Source organism: Charadrius vociferus, unplaced genomic scaffold (assembly GCF_000708025.1).
Source record: "Charadrius vociferus isolate BGI_N301 unplaced genomic scaffold, ASM70802v2 scaffold140, whole genome shotgun sequence".
Lineage (NCBI taxonomy): Eukaryota > Metazoa > Chordata > Aves > Charadriiformes > Charadriidae > Charadrius > Charadrius vociferus.
The window spans coordinates 223,741-245,162 of NW_009646406.1; the positions used below are offsets into that span (position 1 = coordinate 223,741).

At 45.6% G+C, this 21,422-nt stretch overlaps 1 protein-coding gene across 1 annotated transcript in view; it reads left to right on the forward strand.

Moving 5' to 3' along the window:
• Positions 1-546: 546 nt before the first annotated feature.
• RIN3 (Ras and Rab interactor 3) overlaps positions 547-21,422 on the forward strand; it is a 50,127-nt gene continuing 29,251 nt past the window's right edge. Inside the window, exons 1-3 of the mRNA XM_009895477.1 lie at positions 547-560; positions 1,051-1,237; positions 5,003-5,117. Coding sequence (XP_009893779.1) covers positions 547-560; positions 1,051-1,237; positions 5,003-5,117 — 316 coding nt within the window. The remainder of the gene's footprint in view (positions 561-1,050; positions 1,238-5,002; positions 5,118-21,422) is intronic.

Genomic DNA, 21,422 nt, shown 5'->3' on the forward strand with positions numbered 1-21,422 from the left:
AAAAAGAGGGCTGACCCTTTGATCCCTCAGCTTTTATACTGAGCATGAAGCAGATGGGATGGAATACCTCGTTGGTCAGTTTTGGGTCACCTGTCCTGTCCGCTCCTCCCCACAGGTGCAATGCCTCTACGCTTTTCCGCTTCTGACCCTCCAACGGGACAAATAACAAAGTTGGCTGCCCTTGGGTATTAGAGCAATGAGTCTAACCCCGAGCCTCTCCGCATACCATCCCTTGGCGTCAGCTATAAACATCAGGTCTTACCACTCTGAGAGCGACCAGTGTCTGCACAATACACTGTTAATTTCAGGAGTTAGAAGAGGCTTAACTGAAAAGTAAAGTTACTGAACAGAAAATTGGTTCTGTTTTACCTCAAACCAGGACACCACCAGGACTCCCAGGTCCCTCTCTGCAGAGCTGCTCTCCAGCAGGTCAGCCCCTAACTCTACCGGTGCATGGGGTTATTCCTCCTGAGGAACAGGACCCTGCACTTGCCACATCGGTGCCCATCACAGCTCTTGTATGATCAGAGAAGTGCTAACAGGGGCATGGCCACAACAGGGTGAGGTGCTGGAGAGGTCTGTGGCCCCTTTTCTCTTCTGCAACACTCCCTTTGAAGCCATGAAACACGGCTCTGACCCTTCAGCTGGAGGACAGGGGCCCAGGGGACAGGCATGCTCTACCTCCTGCAGTGTTAGGTGCCTCTGTGCATCCCATACCTCTGTCTCTGGGTACCTGTGCTTAGGCAACGTAGATAGACGAGCTGAAACCAACAGACCTCCGCATAGAGCACCCTGCAAGCCTGTGGTCTGAAACCCCGGTGTGCATCATTAGTGTGAGGCCATAGTCCCTAGGATGGGGAGTACCTGTCCGTCCAGGCCTGTGCACCCCGTTTGCCTCTATCATAGCAAGGCGTTCGCTGCCCCTCGAGGAGCTCTCCTGGTATGTCCATGCCTCTGCGTGTGCCTCTGCATTTGCATTCACAGTCCTTGCTCCCCCTAAATTTTCCATTTGCAGTTCCGCTTTCAAGGGACTCTTTTGCTGTGTTTCAGCCCAATCAGAGACACCGGTGAAGAAGGAAAAGAGACACATCTCTGTCAAGCCACTGCCCTGCGAAACTGCCTCCCGCTTCCAGGGATCAGCATCCTTGATAAACTCATCAAGACCTGTCCCGTCTGGCTTCAGCTGAACATGAACCAGGAAAGGGCTGGGGCGATACTTGGCAAAGAAACAGCAGGGGTAAGTCCAAAGTGGTTTCAGTTCAGACAACCACATTTCCTGACCTTGGTGGAGCTGGTAAGGAGAGCAGCACTGTTTTTCATGTGGAAGCAAAAATATTTAGCAAACTATGCTCTCTGTTTCCATTAGCTTTTGATGCTTTAGACACTCGCAGCGGCGCAATATAGATATATTTGCTTTGGGGAAGCAAGACATTTGTCTCTGATTTTATTTACTTAGTGTGTAGATTCATGGAGATGCCTTCCCATAGGTATGTTGACTATCCTAATTCAGAGCAATAAAAAAAAATCCCTGCAGAAAAGGCCCTTAAATTCTGGGAGCTGCTGTGAGTAGGTTTTTTTATTACAATAATTGGTATCTGGTCCCCAGAAGCTGAGTGTTAGAGAATGGCAGACTCGTGCAAAGCTCAGTGTGCTTAAGGAAAGCAACTCTGTAGGAAAGGGAGGTCCTCATTACTGGGTCTCAGAGGTGAGGCATGGCAGGGAGTAGGTGTCCTGGCCGGGTTTGGGGAGGGCAGGTGCAAATGATGCCAGGGCACAAACAAAATTCACTCACTCCTCCTCTGTGGAGGTCTGGACCTGTCCCTTGGCCGAGTCCATCTATCCCAGGCTAGAAGCTGGCACAGCCAAGTGACAACCTCCAGTGGGACTCACCCAACCAACCTGGGCTGTGCCTCACACTGAACCAGACATTGGGCAAATTATTCTCTTTGTTTTTCTGCACTGACTGTAAAGGGAAACCCGAGTGACTGTCTCTGATGTAGCCATGGATGGCCCTGAGCTCCCTCAGTCATTCACCACTCCCTGCAGGCGTGGCCATTTCCCACCTCTGAGCGGCTTTGGGGGTAAATCTTGCCTCTGTTCCTCCTGCTCACACCATCCTCAGGCAGGGTCTTCAGCCATGGCTTGAAGCAGGCAGGAGAAGATCTGACACATCAGAGGTGTCCCACAGCAAGGGCAGGCTCTCTCGCCCACTCTGAGCCCACCTGAGCCCATCAGCACTGCATCTTTCTCACCACCAGTGAAAATGCAAGAGACTGGTTTGCGTACCAGTCGTGACCCAGGCAGTAGGGTTAGGTGCGGCTCAGAAAACCCACCTCCCTCTCGTCTGAGCAGCCATGGTCCAATTTTATCCTTTGGAGCCATGGCAACCAGTCGTGCCAATCAGGAAAACAGAAGCAATTCCTTTCCAGGTTTCACTTCTCTCAATGCTTAAATTTAATTTCAGATGAAGCACTTGGCTGATGCAATGTGAGACAGTGCCATCTGAGGGCCAAGGTCACAGTAGTCTCTCGAGGTGGGTTAGAGGGACCATGCTGTCACGTGAGTGGTAGGACCTGGGGAAGGGAGAGCCTCTATGGCTTTTCCCTACCTGCAGACACTTTCTGTGATGTAGAAGGTGGGGGCTGCCCTGCATTAAACATAGGCCTGTTTCAGGCATGCAGCTGTTTGCCATGCATTGATTTGGATTTTCTTTGCACTGCTGGTGGGCCTGAGCCCGCGGGGCTCAATTTCTTATGAATGGCAGAGGCCGAGACGATGGCACTGTGTGAGGTTGCAAAGCTGCCCCAAAGCTACGTGTTTAGCATGGGTGCTTCAAAGCAACAGGAGATGCCCTTATGATGGGGACTCATGCAGAGAAGGGTCCTGGCTTCTAGACAAGCTTTTCTTTTAATTCTTCTGTCCAAGAAATTAATGTTTTCTTGATAGATTTCTACTGCATTATAGTTGATTAATAATTTTATCAACTCACACTTCTTTCTAATATTAATATCCAGACTCCAGAATTAGCCCAATTTTTTAATTCAGTTTTTGTAAAAATACCTTGACTTTCTCCTGCCAAAACCTGCTGTCAAAGAACAATTAAAGGTGAAGATTACTTTGTCTTTGTATCTGCAACTTCAAGGTACAAGCTGAAAATATCCTTGACAATGAGCTTTAATTAGAAACAGACTTAGGAGGTCATACAATACAAAGAATGAGATAGTGTTATCTTTTCCTTTTTTCCTTTTTTTCTTTTTTCTTTTATCTTTTTCTTTTGTATTCTGTCTTGTTTGTTTGTTTCTTTTTTCTTTCTATTTTCTTTTTCCTTTCCTCGCTCTTCTTTTCCCTTTCCTTGTTCTTTTTTTTTTTTTTTAATTTCACTGGTCCTATGGGTGGGAACCAATGGCTACCGTGATTCCACTGGTTCCAATTAAAGACTCAGGGGCCTCTTATCAGTGTGTATGAATATCTGATGGGAGGGACTACGGAATCATAGAACCACAGAATCATAAAATCATAGAATTGTCTGTCTTGGCAGGGACCTTTAAGATCATCGAGTCCAACCATCAACCTAACACTGCCAAAAAAAACATTCCCCTAAGATCGACCCAGACTATTCTCAGTGATATCCAGTGAAAAGACGAGGTGCAGCGGGCATAAATTGAAACACAGGAAAGTCTGTTTAAACATTAAGAAAAGTTTTTTCGCTGTCAAGATGATTGAACATTAGAACAAGTTGCCCAAGAGGCTGTAGAGCCTCCATCCTTGACGTAATAAAAACTGGACAATACACAATCCTGACTGACTTGCTGTAGTCAATCTGTCTTTGAGCATGGGGGGGTGGACTAGATGATCTTCAGAGTTCCTTCCAACCACATCTACTCTGTAATTTCGGGACCAGTCAATACACTTGAAGTCAGTGCTGCCATCCAGAGGGATCTTAGACAAGCTGGGGGGACAGAGCTGGGAGGAACCTTCCAAAATTTAACAAGGACAAGTGCAAAGTGCTGCCCTTGGGAAGGCGGAGCCCCCGGAAGGGATCTGGGCTGGCACTGCCTGGCTGGGCAACTCTGCGGGAAAGGCCCTGCGGGCCTGGTGGCAGCCATCTGGGCACGGACCTACTGAGGAGAGGCTGTAGGACCAGGGTTTGTTCAACCAGGAGGAGAGACAACTTTGGGGGGACTGCACAGCAGCCCCCTGGTACCTACAAGGAGGTCATGGAGAAGACAGAGCCAGGCTCTACTCAGCACTGCATGGTGGGAGGACAAGAAGCAACAGTCCTACATCAACACTGGAGGGGTTCAGACTGGGTACAGAGAAACACTTTCTTCCTGTGAGGACAGTAAGTGGTGGGACAGGTTGCCTGGAGAGGCTGTGCAGCCTCCATCCTTGGAGGTTCTCCAAACCTGTCTGGAGAAAGCCCTGAGCAACTTGTTCTGGCCTCATGGTTTCATCCAGGGGGTTGGACAAGAGCCCTTCTGGGGTCCCTGCCAGTCTGAATCTTCTTCTGGTCCCATGAAAATACTCTGCCATGAGACACTGTGGTCACCAGAGCCTTTGGCCTTATCTTCTACTAATGGACACTGAATCCTTTCCCTCTCAATGTACAAGTGACTCCCTTGCTTTAGACCTGGACCAGGACATTCTATGGTAAACTGTCCATGATTTAGGGCACTTATGTGAGGGGCATGACTTTACAAATTGTAAGTGTAACTTTGTACTCTTCAGTTAGTGAAATAGTTTGCCTTTTAGGCTTAAGTGGGACATCAGAGATGGATAGAAATTTTGCTGGTTCCTTCAAAGATCTGAATTTCACCCAGATGAAATGTCCCTTTATTCATTATTTTTGTCGTGTAAAGTTCAACCAAGTGGAACGAAGCTAAAATAAGATCATTTAAAGGTGGATTGTGCTGATAAAACAACTTCATCGCCAGTGAGCTAAAATAAAATGCAGAAGCTCACATAAGGTAGCTAAGCTCTTGATTCCTTTCTCTTTTTTCAGATATTCTTGGTTAGGAGAGAGGGTAACGTGAACAACATGGTCCTTGCAGTCCGCCTGCCAGCGCAGAATGAGGCTCCCAGTGTGCTGGAGTACAACATTAAAGAAGAAAAATCAAGTAAGTTCTTTACATTTTTTAGCCTTGCTCTGTACTGAATCCTCTTGTGATCTCCAGTATTTATGTAACTTCACCTGCAATGAGCATGTACCTCTTGTGACCAGCAACAGATCTTACTTTTACGGTGTAGTTCGGTTAATATTTCCTGCAGCTGCTTTACCTCAGCTCCCCTGTGGTTCTGCAACTTGTGTTGTCATTTACAGACTCGCAACAGGAAAACAAAGCACCTCCAGATGCGCAGGCCACCGCTTTGATCAAGCGAGAGGAGCTGTCTTTCACCAGGTGGAAGTCTTGAGCAAAGCCCAAGGCACTGACAGACTAAGCCTTGTTAGCTCACTGATTCTGTCTCTATTTCTGCCACTGAATTTGGGGCCCGCCAGGCATCGGACATCTGCTACATTCCCTTTTCATGCACCTCATTCAGTCATACTGAACAACCGGTTACTCCTAAGCTGACCGTTTTCAGCGCCTCACTGTTTGTGGGACACAGCTGAGTCGTGGGGCTGATGGTATCGGTGCTGTCGCTGATCGGACAGCCAGCTCTGCCGTGAGCAAGCAAAAATTAATCCAGTTCGCAGTCAGCCACGCTGGATGCAGCCCCTGGTACAAATGGATGTGTAATGCATACGATTTCCACTTTCCAAGAAATGTTTGTAGAATCAGGAATTTTAGGATAGCCACAGAAAGATGCACTTGAAAGAGTTCATCCAAACAACTTCACACGACTTATTTATATGAACACATCCAAATCCTCTGTCTCTGAGCTCTGCCCCAAAGCCAGCTCCCCGGGGTATACGTTTTACCTTCTGCTAAAACACTTCTGTTTCTGCTGATGGATGTTGTGGCTTTATTTCTTCCCCCTTGACAGTTGCTCAAATGAATTTTTTCCTTCTCATGTTTCTTTGCATACCCCTGCATCGTAAACAGACTTCTTAATGTGCTCTAATCTCAAGCACAGCCCCCGGGCTGTCGCAGCTGCCTGCGTGGTGGCCGCATTGTCCCCGGGAAAGCTTTCTCTCACCTGTGTGCACCCGGAGCACGCAATTGCAGAGATGCCACACATCTTCAGTGCTCCTGCACAAGGGCAGGAATAGCAAACCTTTTGCCGCAACTTCAGGTGTTCAGATTAAGAAGACAAGGGCAAGGGGTAGCCGCAGGGTGGGGAAACTTTTTTCTTTGTTTAGTTATTTGAAGCTGACCTGGGGCTTAGGTTTTGCATGGTGGAGAATTGGTTTTTGATGATTCAAGTTTTCCTTTGGTTAAACTTAAAGAATGGAATCCTGCCATCCTAAAAATTTCATTTATAGAAATGTTACTTCTTGACTTGTGTCCTGTGCCATAAAACCTGATTTCTTTGAGGACAGGCAAAGTAAAATGTAGTACAAAAATGTCGGTGTGAGCTAGCCTAGCTAGAAAGACTTTTGTGCCATGTTTTTCGGACTACTTCCTTGCTGTTTTTAATTTATCACTAACTTAATGCAAAGGATGTGTTCAGCTTTCTGGTAGAAGCAAGAATAAGGTCAGTTTCCACCACTTTCATACAAGCTGCAAAGTAAGTGGAAGATGGTAATTAAAAATTAGCTCTCATTCAGAAAGCAGGAGAACTGCCATCAGATGTGCAGTGATGCCAGCAGCTGTGAGGCTGGTGCATTCCTATGGTGGATATTCACGTTATTTTTGCTTGAGTTCTGTCAGTGTTGAGTTGTAGAAAGCCCCTCAGTTCTCCATCCCACACCGTTTTGACTGGAATACACTGGGCACGGAAAGAGTCATGCTTTTGCTTTCTTTTTCACTTAGGGTAGGTAGCCAGACTTTCGGGTTTAGAAGAAATTGAATTAATTCCCATTAGTAAAACCGAAGGACTGTATCTGGAACAAGGGAAGATGGTAAACCTTCTGTGCCTTGAAGTAATGTAATACATTAACTTTGAGTTATTGTCTCTGCGTTACTCCAATCGCTTTCTAAACTTTTATAGGAAATAAAATTGTATGTTGTTTGATCATTTAAAAGAATTAAAAGTAGAATCTGAGTTTCCTTGCTAAGTACCCTGGTACATCTGGATTGCTTTAGCTTAATGAAGTGCCCTTCAGTCTTCCCTGGTATTCTGTAAGTGTCAGGGTAGGAGACCTCGAGCACCCATGGTGAGTAAGTGCAGACCAGAGACGTTGTCTGCCAAAAGTTCAGTGTTATACACCCTGAGAGCGTGTACAGCATGCCAGCTGCATCGCCTGAGGACCTCTGTAGACTGGCAGGATTTTTCCAGGCATCTATTCTTTAATTTCAGAAAGTCCCTCTTTAGTTCTTCTGTGCTTTCTAAAAGGATGTTTCAGCTCCCCACGGAACATCACAGGCAGGGAGGTGAATCCTCCTGACAGCTTCCAGCTCTTTGAGTCTGCACGAAGCAGAGCAGAGCTGGTGCCCTTCTAGTGCCCTTCAAAAACAGCAGCTGAGCTGTAATTCCCCTGCCATTCAAGAATTTCCCTTCCCAGCTCTACTGGGGACAAGCAGCTTTGGGTTTGCTGGCCTGTTCCTAATATTTCTTTTCTGAGTTGACACATAAGCAATGATCTGTGTAATCTGCCCCACAGAGAGCTGTTTGTCCCTTTCTGAGAGCTGACTCCTCCTAAAGGGTTTGAAGAAGTGGGAACAAGTTCTTCTCCCTGTTACTTTGGTTCAGCTCGTTAGCCTCCACAGACTTTATGCACCAAGATGTAAACTGAAAGCCGAATTTGCCTTGACATATATAGTTCAGATTTTATGGGGATCCTAGCTTCCAGTTAAAATCTGAGTTGCAACCCATCCCAGCTTATTCTTTTGAGCACCTTGCCAGCTGCTTCTTGTCCTTCTCATGAGGACTTAGTGCAATCTCAGCTTCACAAGTGACACAAAGATCAATGCGCCGTCTCCTTAGAGGTGAGGTGATGGCTCTGTGCCATCTCAAAAGTGATGTCCATCTCTCAGTTTTACCATATGCATCTTTTAAACAGCAAGTTTTACTGCTCGGCTTTGTAAAAAGCCGTTCTCACCCTGTCCTACTTTTCAGATAGTATCTGAAGAGGTTTTCCCCAGTATTGTAATGATGATACAGAGGTTGCTGCCCAGCCCCTGAGATCCATATATAGCTGGCCATTCAATGAAGTACAAAAAACCGGAAGCTTCCTAGCATTGTACTGCCAAATAGTGGTGGATCTTTTTTTTTTTCTCTTTCTTTTCCCCATACCAGATCTGCTTTGTTGACGTTTGATGAAATATTTAGGGAAGTATAGTTTTCTGAGGGGAAGACTTAATTGTGATTTCTTTTTAAATGGAAATCCCCAAAGAACCCACTAGGTAAGGGCGTCAAGAAATGAAACCTCTTCCCATTTTTTTCGTGGGGAATTTTCACCTGTTCTATGAAGTAGCCCTTAGAATCATAACCCAGGAGAATGAAGAGACTGAATTTTAAAAAATTTCTTCTGGTTCTTCATCTTTGGATGTAATTCCTCCAGAGGCAGGAAGGCTAAAGCCTGGTCGCAGCAGTAGGTATGGTAGAGACCCAACAGCAGACAGCACGTGTTTCATCAGAAAGTTGAGAAACCCAGCAACTTTCAAAGCCTTGTATCTCTGCAGTTTTGCTTCTTGGCCTGAAGAATCCCCTACTTCTTACTCAGAATAGTGGAAATCTCCCAGAGAGAAGGCTCGTTACAAGATTTCTTCCATTTAGAGGTGCAGTATTGGGAGATACCTCTCAAGCTCTGCTGAAATCTCAACTACTTTGTGCGCTTTCAGTTCTGAGAGTTGTCCCTTCTGCTTCATCCCAAAATGGAGCCTGAGCCTCACATACCTCAAGAACTGAGCGGCATTTCCTCAGGTGACTCCTACCCTTGGCTCTTCTCAACAAACCAATTAGAATCATAGAATCGCTAAGGTTGGAAGGGACCTTTAAGATCATCAAGTCCAACCATCAACCTACCCTGACAAAACCACTTCTAAACCATGTCCCTAAGCACCACATCTACCCTTTTTTTAAACACACCCCGGGATGGAGAATCCGCCACCTCCCTGGGCAGCCTCTTCCAATGTCTAATAACCCTTTCAGTGAAAAAAATGTTTCCTAATATCCAGTCTAAACCTCCCCTGACATAACTTGAATCCATTTCCTCTCGTCCTATCGCTTTTCACCAGGGAGAAGACGTCAGCCCCTACCTCTCTACAACCCCCTTTCAGGTAGTTGTAGAGGCTGATAAGGTCTCATCTCGACCTCCTTTTCTCCAGGCTAAACCCCCAGTTCCCTCAGTCGTTCCTCATAGGGCTTGTCCTCCAGACCCCTCACCAGCTTTGTAGCCCTTCTCTGGACACGCTCTAGCACCTCTGTGACCTTTTTGTACTGAGGGACCCAAAACTGAACACAGTACTCGAGGTGAGGCCTCACCAGTGCCGAGTACAGGGGGATGATCACTTCTGGCCTTCTTGGCCACCTGGGCACACTGACGGCTCCTATTCAGCTGTCTGTCCACCATCACCCCCAGGTCCTTTTCTGCCAGGCAGCTTTCGAGCCACTCTTCCCCAAGCCTGTAGCGCCGCATGGGGTTGTTGGGACCCAAGTGCAGGACCCGGCACTTGGCCTTGTTGAACCTCATACCGTTGGCCTTGGTCCATCGGTCCAGCCTGTCCAGATCCCTCTGCAGGGCCATCCTACCCTCAAGCAGATCAACACACCCGCTAGCTTAGTGTCATCTGCAAACTTACTGAAGGTGCATTCGATCTGCTCATCGATTGTAGCCTCGGGTCCCAATTCTCCTTCCCCTTTATGTGTACACAGTCAGAAACCATTCCACTGACATCGGTGACGGTGCAGCAGTATTAAAAAGAAAAGAATCAGATGTTTAAGGTAAATGTCCATGTTTTAAATAATGTATACTGAGAGCTTGAAAGAGGCATCTGAGTATGATAGACCGCTTGGTGCAGGCACTGACAGTAGCTTTTACTTTCACAAATAGTTATGGAGACAACTAGCACAGGGGTGAGGTCCTTCAATAAAAGAATGCTCTAGCACCATATACTGAGTGTAATGTTTCCACTTTTTCTAGGAAATTTTGTGAATTATAGCTGACAATAATTTGATTTCATGAAACACATGAGTTGACCATACAGTTCTCAGGAGTCTTGCACATATGCTTTAGTATGCAATGTGTAGTAATTTTTTTCCAAACACTTCTCTGCCAAAAAAAGAGGATGTGATTCCTTTCCAAGTATGCAAAATGACGTTAAATAGGAGAAGTATCAACAATTGCACAGAATAAAGAAGAACATATTATTCATATTATTAGAAAATTTTATAGAAACGACTGTGGGATTGATTTGCCAAGTCAGTACTGAACTCCTCAGGCTCATCTCCTAAGAGGTTTGAGGATGGCCAGATCCTGCCACAGATGCCTGTTCTTGTAATCATGCTTCCCTCATCACTGCGACTGGCTTTGCTCACTTGGTAATTTATTTTCCTAAGGCTATTCACATGAGCTCACGTTGTGGAGTTGCTGTCCTTGTTCCTTATTTTAACCGTACCTGCGTGGGACAATCTGCCACCAGGCTTAGTTAGATGTTCAGAAGCATTTCTTCCAACATGCTGGGCCAAGGCCGAGTTGAGCCCCCAAAATCAATGAGTGCACAGCTGGAGGAGGGGTTTGTAGTGATGCCTTGTCTGTAGCGTGGTTATTTCATTTATTACAGGAAAATGCTGAGATTTAAACTAAAACTCTGCCTGCTCTGACCCTCCTGGCTTCCCTGGAGATAAACACTGAACAAGCTGGAGCATAACAGAGGTCTTGAAATAACCTTAATGCAATCAAATAGGAAAGACAAAATAAATTATCTCCAAGTAATACAATAATGTCCAGATAACGATTAATACCACCTTTGAACGATGAGACACAGTGCCATCAGACACGGTAGATTATACTCAATTTCTGGTTTATGGACAGCAGCTGTACTTCAGGTTAACTGGTATGGGCTTGTGGTGAAGACCCACGATATACCGTGAAAGAAGAAGATACAGGCAATTACTACGCTCAAAAGCAGTTTAAGAGAAATCACTGAGTGTTGCTGCAAGGTTGCAAGTCTGGTAACAAAAAGGGTGTTGATAAAGAAATCCAATGTCCTGCCCTGGTCACCTTATTTGGCCTTTTTTAAAGTTAGACCAAGCTCAGGAAGGGCAGGCTGGAGCCTGGTAAGAAATGCTTGAGACAGACAGTAGGGGTTTAGAAGACCACAACTCAAGTAAAACGCATGACAGCAGTTTACCTGCCTGGTTAATTCTCTAACTGGTGTTTGCCATGAAAGTTTGTGAGGACCTGACCACTTTGTACATCCACCACCCATTGAGCTCTCTCCATCAGGACAGAAAGAAGAGTTACACCAGGTCTGGAGGCAGCAGGAAGGCAGCCTTGCTGGGGAATCAAAACAGTAATTTAGACGAGCAAAGGTGTTCCTTTGCACGCTGGACTTCAGGAATGGTGAAATCAGCTGTAAAAGGGAAGAGATTATTTAAGGGCTAAGGTGTCACAATCTACTTTCTTGCCTTAATAATCCCAAATAGGTGCAGTCTAATGCTGTGAAAGCAAACTTAACTCTCAAAGTCAACTTTGTCCATCATTACCAAGTTACTTCAGTGTCTTCCATGCTTCCATTCCTCCTTCACAAGCCCATATTGGGGGGTGGGGGTGGGTGGGGTGGGTGGAGGGAAGTGTTTCATTATTTATTAATGCCATTTACACAGGATATAAAGGGCATGTGCAGTCACTCTGACTGTCCTGTAGCAGTAACAGATGGTAATTAAACAACAGTAATCAGGCAGCAGCATGTTTACAGAGGGGCATTAAAGTAACATGGGGACGGCCTTTGTTCATCTTCGCAGGTTTATCTCTAAGCAAAGCTGCTGAAAGCCCTGGTCTTTACAGCTCAGCCAGCCTGAGGTGAGGGCTGTGAGCACAGCTGGCGCGACGGCAGAGCTCAGGTCCACAGGACACAAACCCCTGCCTGTGTCCCTGCATGGGTTGGCCGGTCCGAGCGCTATGTGAGGGCACTCACTGAGTGAGCATGAGGCAGAGAAAAGGAGGCAGATTGACCGGGAACAATTTAGTAGATGCTCTTTGTCGGCTCAGACACCTTTAGATGCTGATAATGGACTCGCCTATTGGGCTCTGCTGGCGCCCCGGCCACTATGGTCAGATATGGCTCGTTATGGCAGATTTCCCTGGTTTATTTTGTTAACCTTTCTTTTAATACATATTGCTGAGGCTGGATTAACAAATTCAGAGACCAAAGTCCTCATTGCTCACATGGCACAGCATGGTCAGGCGGTATTTTCCCACATGAGCTGCATTGAATTACTGCATGAATGAGGTCATGGGAAAAAAATGGGAGGATAGCTCAGTCACTGCAGCCTACTGGGCAATTTAGCTCCTTTAATGAGAGTGGCCGGTTGTGCAGATGATTTTTGTGATATGAATATTTTTGTGGAAGTGTTGGCAGCTCTTGCAATAGCTTCCTCAGTTTTGCAAGTCTTTTTGCTAACACCCTGCCTGATGGAATCAGGAAGTGGAGTTAAGCTAGACAGAAATTTATTCTTTTTTTTTTTTCCAGAAAGAGAAATAAGCATCACAATTTCAGAGAAAAATCTAAAGATGTAACCTTAAAATTTCTTAAAGACTCAGAAAACAGAAGATATAGAAAAACAGCCTATAGGAAGACAATCTCCCATTTTTAAACTTAATTTTAATTACATTTATTTTTGATTCCTTCTGAACTGGAATGGAGATGGAAAAGGTGGAAATCTGTGGTACTGACTGAGGGCAGAAACATGGGATTTTTCACTTCATAGCTGAAGTGAATGAACTGAAGTGTGTGATGGTATTCGTGACGCTGACTTCCAGGATGAAGCCATTTATTTGGGTAGCACTTGCAGATTTTCACAGGAGGTTTTCAAGACGGGGCTGGACGAAGCCTTGAGCAACTTGGTTTGACGTCATGGCTGACCCTGCTTTGAGCAGAGGTTTGGGGTAGAGACTTCCTGGGGTTCCTGCCAGCCTGAGTGATCCCACAAGAGGCAACCAGCCGGTGAGACTGAGTCAGTCTGTGGGCAAGCTCAGGGCAGATGGCAGTTCTCAGAAGGGATGTCTCAGAAGAGCAGCAAAAGCAGTTCCCATTCTCTTAAGACCCAGGTTCTGGTAGAAACATTGCTAAGATTTACAGAGGGATGTGGTGAAAAAGGATAAAAACCCCATAAATATTTCCTAGGTTGGTGTCTCACTTGTGATCTCCCTGAAAAATTCCTTTCTGTGGTAGATACCTTGTGTACAGGGGAGAGGAGAGAATGTGCTCAGTCTACTTAGTGCACATTTCCAGTTGAATTAATTCATATGAGGTATCTCAGCATGCTTGAAAAGGCCCAGTAATGCCCTATAGATGCAATTACACGCCCTTTTGCATATTGCAGAGCTAAGCTTGCTGTGGGCTGAGGTAGAATCCAGCATGTGGAGTTAATAGCACTGCAAGGCTCCTGGACTGTTTTCACACAGTTGGAGTAGGCCAATCCAAGGTGTAAATGTGCATCCTGTCCTTCCCAAGTCGAACCTCTGGAGACAACCTCTGGCTCATCAAGCAGAAGGGCCCATCAGAAAGTACATTCAGTTACTTCTGTGATCACTGCAATGGTTCTTTTTCAAATGGTCACTTTAACCGAAATAGTTGGCCTCCTTGAGTGGAAACCCTGCAGCTTTCAACACCGGAAAGAAGAATTCTTCATACTGTAAACTAAGGCATGAAAAGAAGGGTAGGACTATTTATAGCTCTGATTTCCTCTGAATAGGTGAGAGGCTAAACCTGACATTACAGAGTGAAAAGATCAAGTTATTTATATTTTTTTTGATACCGCATGCTGCTATTCAGCAATAAAGCAAAGAGGGGACTGCCATGGCAACAACCTCATGAACCGCCCTGGAGACTTGTCTACCAGCCAGAAAGGTCATTGAGCATCTTCAACTTCAGGTTTACTATAAGATAGGGTTTTACTGAATATATGTTTAGAAGGCAAAAACATCAGTAGTCCCAGTAGCTAGTAGTTAGGATACAGCAGCCTCGTAAGCACAAGTAAAGTAAATGGAAAAGGGTGTGGGCACTGTCCCTAGGAGAGACAGGAGCCAGGTTTTAGGTGAGTTCAGGCTGTAACTTTGTGCTGAGACTGCTGTCATTGATAAGCACTCTCACCATCCCTCATCTGCCAGCCACATGTGTCCATGCTCTCATGCCCCTCTGGTCCCTGTCTTCCTCTCCCTCATGCAGGTTATGGCTGGAAAGGAGCGAGCAGCGTGGACATGGGGATGTGAAAGCAGGATGGTGTGGTGGGGCAGTGTTTCCTTAGGGGTGCTACCATGTGCTGGGTTATGTGAAATAAAGCCTGGAAAGGAGAAGAAAGCGATAGGAGGGTGGAGGGGTGGCTGGTGACTTTGGGAAGGGTGGGTGGCAGACTGACGACAGAGGTCTGGGAACAGGATGGAGAGGGGCAGTAGGTGGCCGAGGACAGGGTCACATCCTGTAGCGTTGGGTGACTGCGTGACCTTCTGAGATGCTCTGAGCAAAGTCAAAAGGAAGCTGACCATGGAGGCAGGAGCCCAGCAGAGCTGTCCCGCGGTGCAAGGAGAGGAGGCTGCAGGCAGGGGGCAAGCACCGTTGGGATGGGTGGGAGATCAGTGCAAAGCATCAGCCTAATTGCCCCATGGCAGCCAGCCTCCCTGAGGCAGAGTGTCACTGTCACCATGCTGAAGAGCTCCCCCTTTCCATCCCTGCTGTGCGGAGCTGTGCCACACAACGCAGGGCACAGCAGCTGCATGCGCCTGCAGACGACACAGACAAGGGAATATATGGCTCGGGGAGCTCAACTGAATGTTCCCAAGGAAGTCAGTGTCATTGTGCACATTTTACAGACTAACAGCTGAGGCACAGGTTGCTGAAGAGGCTTGGGCAGCCGTGCATCACCAGCCCTGAACAAGCCCAACTCATGACCAGCACTGTATTTACTGGGCTGCAGAGAGGTCCTTTGCCTGCTGAGCACTTGACTTTAATCATAGAATCATAGAATTGTCTAGGTTGGAAGAGACCCTTGGGATCGTCGAGTCCAACCATCTACCCTACTCTACAAAGTTCTCCCATACACCATATCCCCCAACACCACATCTAAATGGCTCTTAAACACATCCAGGGATGGTGACTCAACCACCTCCCTGGGCAGCCTATTCCAATGCCTGACCACTCTTTCTGTGAAAAATTCTTTCCTAATGTTCAGTCTAAATCTACCCTGTTGGAGCTTGAAGCCGTTCCCTCTTGTTCTGTCATTAATTACCTGTGAGAAGAGACGAGCACCAACCTCTCTACAGTGTCCTTTCCAATAGTTGTAGAGAGTGATGAGGTCTCCCCTCAGCCTCCTCCTCCTCAAGCTAAACAGTCCCAGACTTTGTTCAGCACTGAGGTACCAACACTACTATTCAGATTTTTTTCGGTGTGCTTTCTGTAGATGCTGACAGGTGACTCTGCAGCCAGACTATGAGGGAAGCCAATTTTTCCAGTTTACTTCAGAGGAACGTTTTCCTTTATTGTTGCGTGACAGAGTGTGTGACTGAGGCAAAGTGAGAAACTGTTGTCAGCTCTGGGCCCAACTAGCCTGAAAAAAGAAGAAATGTGCTGGAAAAAATAACAACAGAGTTATCAAAACCCTTGGGAGAGAAGATCCCTCGTCCCTTCTCTTTCCAAAAATGGCTGATTTCCCTAATTCCATCTCAGTTAAGCAAATCCTACATTTCAGGAGCAGAACTTGTCCAAGGTTACTTTTTTCAAGGATTAGCCAGTCGATGAATAAAAGTTTGTGTATTTTTAGCAGGGGAGGCTGGAAAAGCCGAATATGTAGTTAACCTCTAAGCTTCACATTTTAAGCAGTTTAATTGCATGTAAGGATGCCTCTGGGCATGCAGGCTAGTATCCTATTTTCCCATATTAAATGACTCCTGCTCAGTGTGGGAGACACCTTGCCGTTAAGAAGAGTTGACTGACAAATGTTATCTTTTAAAGTGGTTCCTGTTGCTGCTGATGGTGTGTCTGTGCGACAGCTCTGAAGCTGTAGAGCTACCCTAGTTATCTTCAGATTAGCCTCGCTCAGACACAGATAACAATCTGGCTGCCTCACCAAGGGCTCAGCACGGGGGTAATTTCCCCTGTTTATGCACGTTTCTCTTTAGCAAGAAAAGTCTGCTGTCACCTACGCAGCTTCTTGCCATGAAAAACCTACCATTGAGCAAGTCTGCCCCATGGCATGAGAGAACTGGGCATCTCTGCCCCAGCCCTGGGCTCCAGCTCAAGGAGTGCTCTTTTGCTGTTGCTTTCTGCTGGATCTTATCTGCCTCCACAGACAATGCAAGGCCAAAGGCCACCTGGTGGGCTATTAGAAGAACACAGGAGACATTATCATTGTCTGGTCAACCGTCTGTGGTTTGATTGACGAGAGAGACTGAATGATTTCTAGTCTCCTAAGGATGTCTAACCTAGACGTCTTCCCAAGGTTAGTCCGCCTGTCAAAGATGAATTCTCCATTATTCCCATTGTTATTAACACTGAAAATTGAGTTAGTGTCAAGGAGTTTCCACTCAGGAGGCTACTCTGAAGTAGGAGCCCAGAGTCTTGGTTTGGCAAGAACAGCAACCAAGGGCTTGAGGGATATTGTAAAACATGGTATGAGGACACATTTTATAACCTGTTATGCAAGTTCATCATTTCACTTCTAAATGCAGGCGTGCACAAGGAAAGCAGAAAGTCTCACCAAGTCCCGCTCGTCTGAGCTGAGCTCCACATCACTTTGACGTACTGCTTGTTTTAAAATAGAAAACGTTTTTAAAACATAAAACCCTTTTAAAACATAAGGTACTTGTGCAGCTGCTCTCTGTGTGGTTTACAAGTTGTTTTGGAAACATTCTGGTTGCTTATAGCGGGTGTTTTTTTCTTTTTTTGTTTAAACTCTCATCCTGAAGCCTTGCCTCCCCTCTCTCCATGCAAACATTTTCATTTTTACTTCAGGCTTTAAACCAACAGGATCGTAGGGAATTGGCTTTTTTTTTTTTTTTCTTTATTTTTCACTCCCAAGAGGCATAATGCAAAATCTGTGTGTAATCAGTCCTAGAGACTGTGTGTGCTGTTCTAGGATAATATTGTGTTATCCCACTCCGCTTAGTACCTTAAACATAACCCAGCAAGGTTACAGGTTTTAAAACAGCTACTCTAAATCAGTACCCGTAATACCAGTGCCCTTGCCTCAGTGGCTAAACTGGAACAAATTACAATTTTTGCCCTTGGACAGTGTTTGCTATCTGAAGATCTTAAAGAGCTTAATAAACAAGAGTTTAGACTTGTAAATGAGGTAAATAAGATACTGCTCGAAGTAAAACGAGGGCAGTAAGGACCTCCTACTTTTACCTTTGAGTAGGACCCCCAAAGTCAGTGAGACTGCAATCAGAAGACCTTCTTCCACCAGGTTGGCTACTAGGTGGGATCACAGCTCTTGGAAGCAGAAATACCATTTTTTCCTTTTATTGTCCACCCTATTGACCTCTGCCATTTCAGTGTGGGTTAGTCCCTTTCATCACTTACCTTTGGAAAGTGTGGTCTTTCTTCCTGGCAGTCTCTCATGTGGAATGTGGTTCTGGGTACCGGATAGCTTCCCTTAAAATGCTCAGAAAATTCCTTTTTCTATATGATTAACCTCAAGTCTATGGTATTTCATGATGTATCTCAGAGCCAGAGAAATGAATTTTTGTCCAAAGTTAATGGAAAAAAATGATTCTTAATAAAATACATCTGTATGGTAACATATATTTTTCACATAACGATTCACTCTCAAGATTATCTGTATGACCTGGAAATTGTTGCTAAGCACTAAACCCCCAGAATTTCAAATCATAGCATCGTTTCCTGTTACATGAGGCACAGGGGAGATCCTTCATATATCTGAAAGCTTTGCTTACTTCACAAAGTTTTACCAAAGAAATTTGTCTTCTGAGAGCAACTTGCAAATATCTATATTCAGTTTGTCTTGTCAGCCATAGCCCTGAGCCCTGACAGTTTGAATCACCATGCTGGGCAGCATAAATCTTGTACTGCCATTGTAATGTATGGGTGGATGCTGAATTTAATTACCTGTGAAAATGTGACTTCTCCAGCACTGATCCTACAGTGCTCAAATGCTTTCAGCAGGGACCACACCAATCAAACGTGTCACCCTACTCCCTTTGGTGTTTTTGGGACCCCTCTCAGTCCTCAACATTTCAGCAAGGCCATGTTTTCCCACTCATCCCTGCGGTATGAGAGTAAGAAAACAGATACTGTGTGGTTACATCTAAAACTCCAGCTAAGCCTCACGTTGCCATCTGGTCGTGGGAGGAAGTCCTGGATCTCCCCAGCCTCTGGCAGAAGAAACGGTGAAAGGCAGGTGTGGAACTTCCACAGACGTTAAGGTGTTTATTTGAGCACTGAAAAGGACGTGCAGGGTGAGGATTTGGCAAGGAAGGCAAGTGCTCTGAAACCGAAGAGCCATCCACCAGACTGTGCTCTGCTCTTAACCCCTGAAGTGGCTGGCGGTGCCCACGGGCCTGATGGGACTGTTCACATGGAAACCTGTAAGGAAAGCACAGAGGAGCTGTGACACTTTTCTTCTAGCTGGCTTAGCTGTGCTTCAAGTACCCTTGAGAGCCACCCTCTCAACCCTTGCTGAAACACTAGTCGCAATAAGGAGGAAACAGAGCAGCAAGCTGACTGAGGCACGTTTCTGCTCAAGCGTTCTGCAGCAGGGGCAACGAGACCAGGCAGCAGCAGGATTTGATGCTGAACTAAAGGCATAAAATCCAAGAGGACACCAAGGTGCTGCCCCATCTGCTTGGGTGAATGTGGATGAGCCAAAGTACAGTGGAGCAGCCAAGACTCCTGTGGCTGTTAGATGTGAGGACGGTCCTTTTTCTTAGCACAAGGATACGGATACAGCGCACAGGGAAACAGTCAACTCTACCGAGTGTCCCCTCTGCTCAACCCCAGCCTGAAAAGAGTGCAAAAGCCTGTGTTTTGCATCTTCTTTAATGGCATTCATTTCATTCTGCACAATACAATTGTATTTTGTGAAAAACATAGTTTAAAAATAGATTTCTCTTACACTCCAGACCCAAGCTCATTAACGCTTTCATCACTTTCATAATTCATTAGTTTCAATTTCCCAGGAACTGCCACCAGCAGTGATTTTTTTCCATCACGGCCAGAAAGATTAAACTCTGTAGGAAACCATAAAATTGAAATCCTGTGAGAAAGCATGAGTTGGATGCACAACAGAAGACTCTGGCAGAAGTCCAAATGAGGGAAGTTTCTGCCCTTTCTTGATGAGGGGAAAAAATAGAAACAACTGACAGTTTCATGAAAGAATCACTAGGAGACACAAGAAAGACAAAACAGACCTGGGTTGCCCAAGACAGTCTGGAACTGTGCAACCAAAAAGGAAGCTTAGGTATTAGATGGAAGAAGCGGAGGCAGCACAGTACAGAAGAAATAAAAAGGCCTTGAGAAGAGAAAACAGGTAAACAATGGCAGTGTTTTACAAGAACATAGAACTTGAAGATCATACAGACTGTCCAGAAAGTCATCAAAAAGTAATACAGCAATGTCAGGGACAGATACTAGGAGCTTTCAAACAGAGCTGTTGCAGAAAGACACTGTAAACACCCTAAGGACTTCTGCCAAGGTAATCTAAATTTCCCTCTATCCAGCTAAAGCTCTTTCTCTTCATACCACCGCCAGCCTAGTGCATGAATACGGGCCAAAAGGAGATTTGCACGTGCCCAGGGAACTGAAGCAATAACCTGAAGCAATTACACCACTCTGTCACACATGTCTGTAAAGCACGGCAGGTACAACAAGTGCAGTGTGTCGTGACAAACACAACAGCCTCAGCACCGGGGTTATGGTTGGCACTGCTTTCCTCTATCACAATACCCTGGGCTCATTCTCCAGAGGCAGGAAACTGCTAACCCACCCCTAGGAACGTCGGCGTCTGGAAGTAGGGAAGTTGGTAACTTCTGCCTTGGAGTGATCCCATCTTCGTAGCGAGTAAAGGGCTGAGGGTCACAGAACAGCAGCAAAGCTGGCCCAGTGCTGCTCACCGCACAGGTCAGTGCAAGCAAGGTCATGGCAACTGTGGTATCAAGCCAGAGGCATATAAAAGGAGGGAGGTCTGGTTAGGAGACTGTGGAGTTATAATCTTAAATCTTAAAATGGAAATAGAAAAGTGGAATCACTCCCATGATGACAAATCTCACAGTTTGCCAGAATCTGGAGAGATGAGAGCATCTCAAGCATATCCAAGCAGGACTTCTGAGGATGGTTGTGTTCTCAGTAGTCCTTTGTCAACACAACTGCTGCAGAATAAGGGATTCATATCTTTGAATTCAGATGTCCCCGAAGGATTACACAGATATCAAAAACAGTGAATAGGACTAACAGTGCCATTAGAGAAGAAGAAGCTGAAGTAATTGGGTCCCGTGAGCCTACATAACCAGTAAGAAGATGCAAATTGGTGTGGTTTGTCCGTGTGACCAGAACAACAGGACTAGGAAACACAATTCTGCAGGGAAAAATCAAAGAAGAAAGGAAGGCAGAATGCCCAGGGACAGCATGACTCAGAAACATCAGCATCTGAATAAAGAAATGATGGGGAGATCTAAAGAGTAAAGGAAACATGAAGGCAGATTCCAGTCAGTCCCTAAAGATGACTCTCTTCAGAGCATGTTGGTGTAGTAAAAGGAAAGGTGAGACAATCATAAATATTCATAGCAGTTCATAACCTGGCCATGTCCTGTTCACTTACTGAGTTGCACAAAACGGAGTATGGTCAACAGTGAACTACTAATTCATGTTACTAATGCTTCAGTCATCCAGAAAAAAAAATTCAATTAATTCTGTTATCTTTGTTTCAGACTGCTCAAAATTGCCCATTGGTCTACCCATTTCCCCTTTTATTTCCTGAAGGTGACTTTTTTCTGTGGGCTTCTAAATATCAGGTAAAGCTCCATATGCTGTGGCAATACCTTTGGCTCACAGAGCCCAGCGTGCTTTTGCTGTTGCTTTTGATCATATTCTTCACATGTCACCACTGTTCTGGTGAGACACGGAGATTTCCTTGCTCTCCAGGTGCCCTGGGTGTAGTTTTATAAGCCCAAGACAGGTGAATTTTGTCTCTGCAGTTTTCAGCAG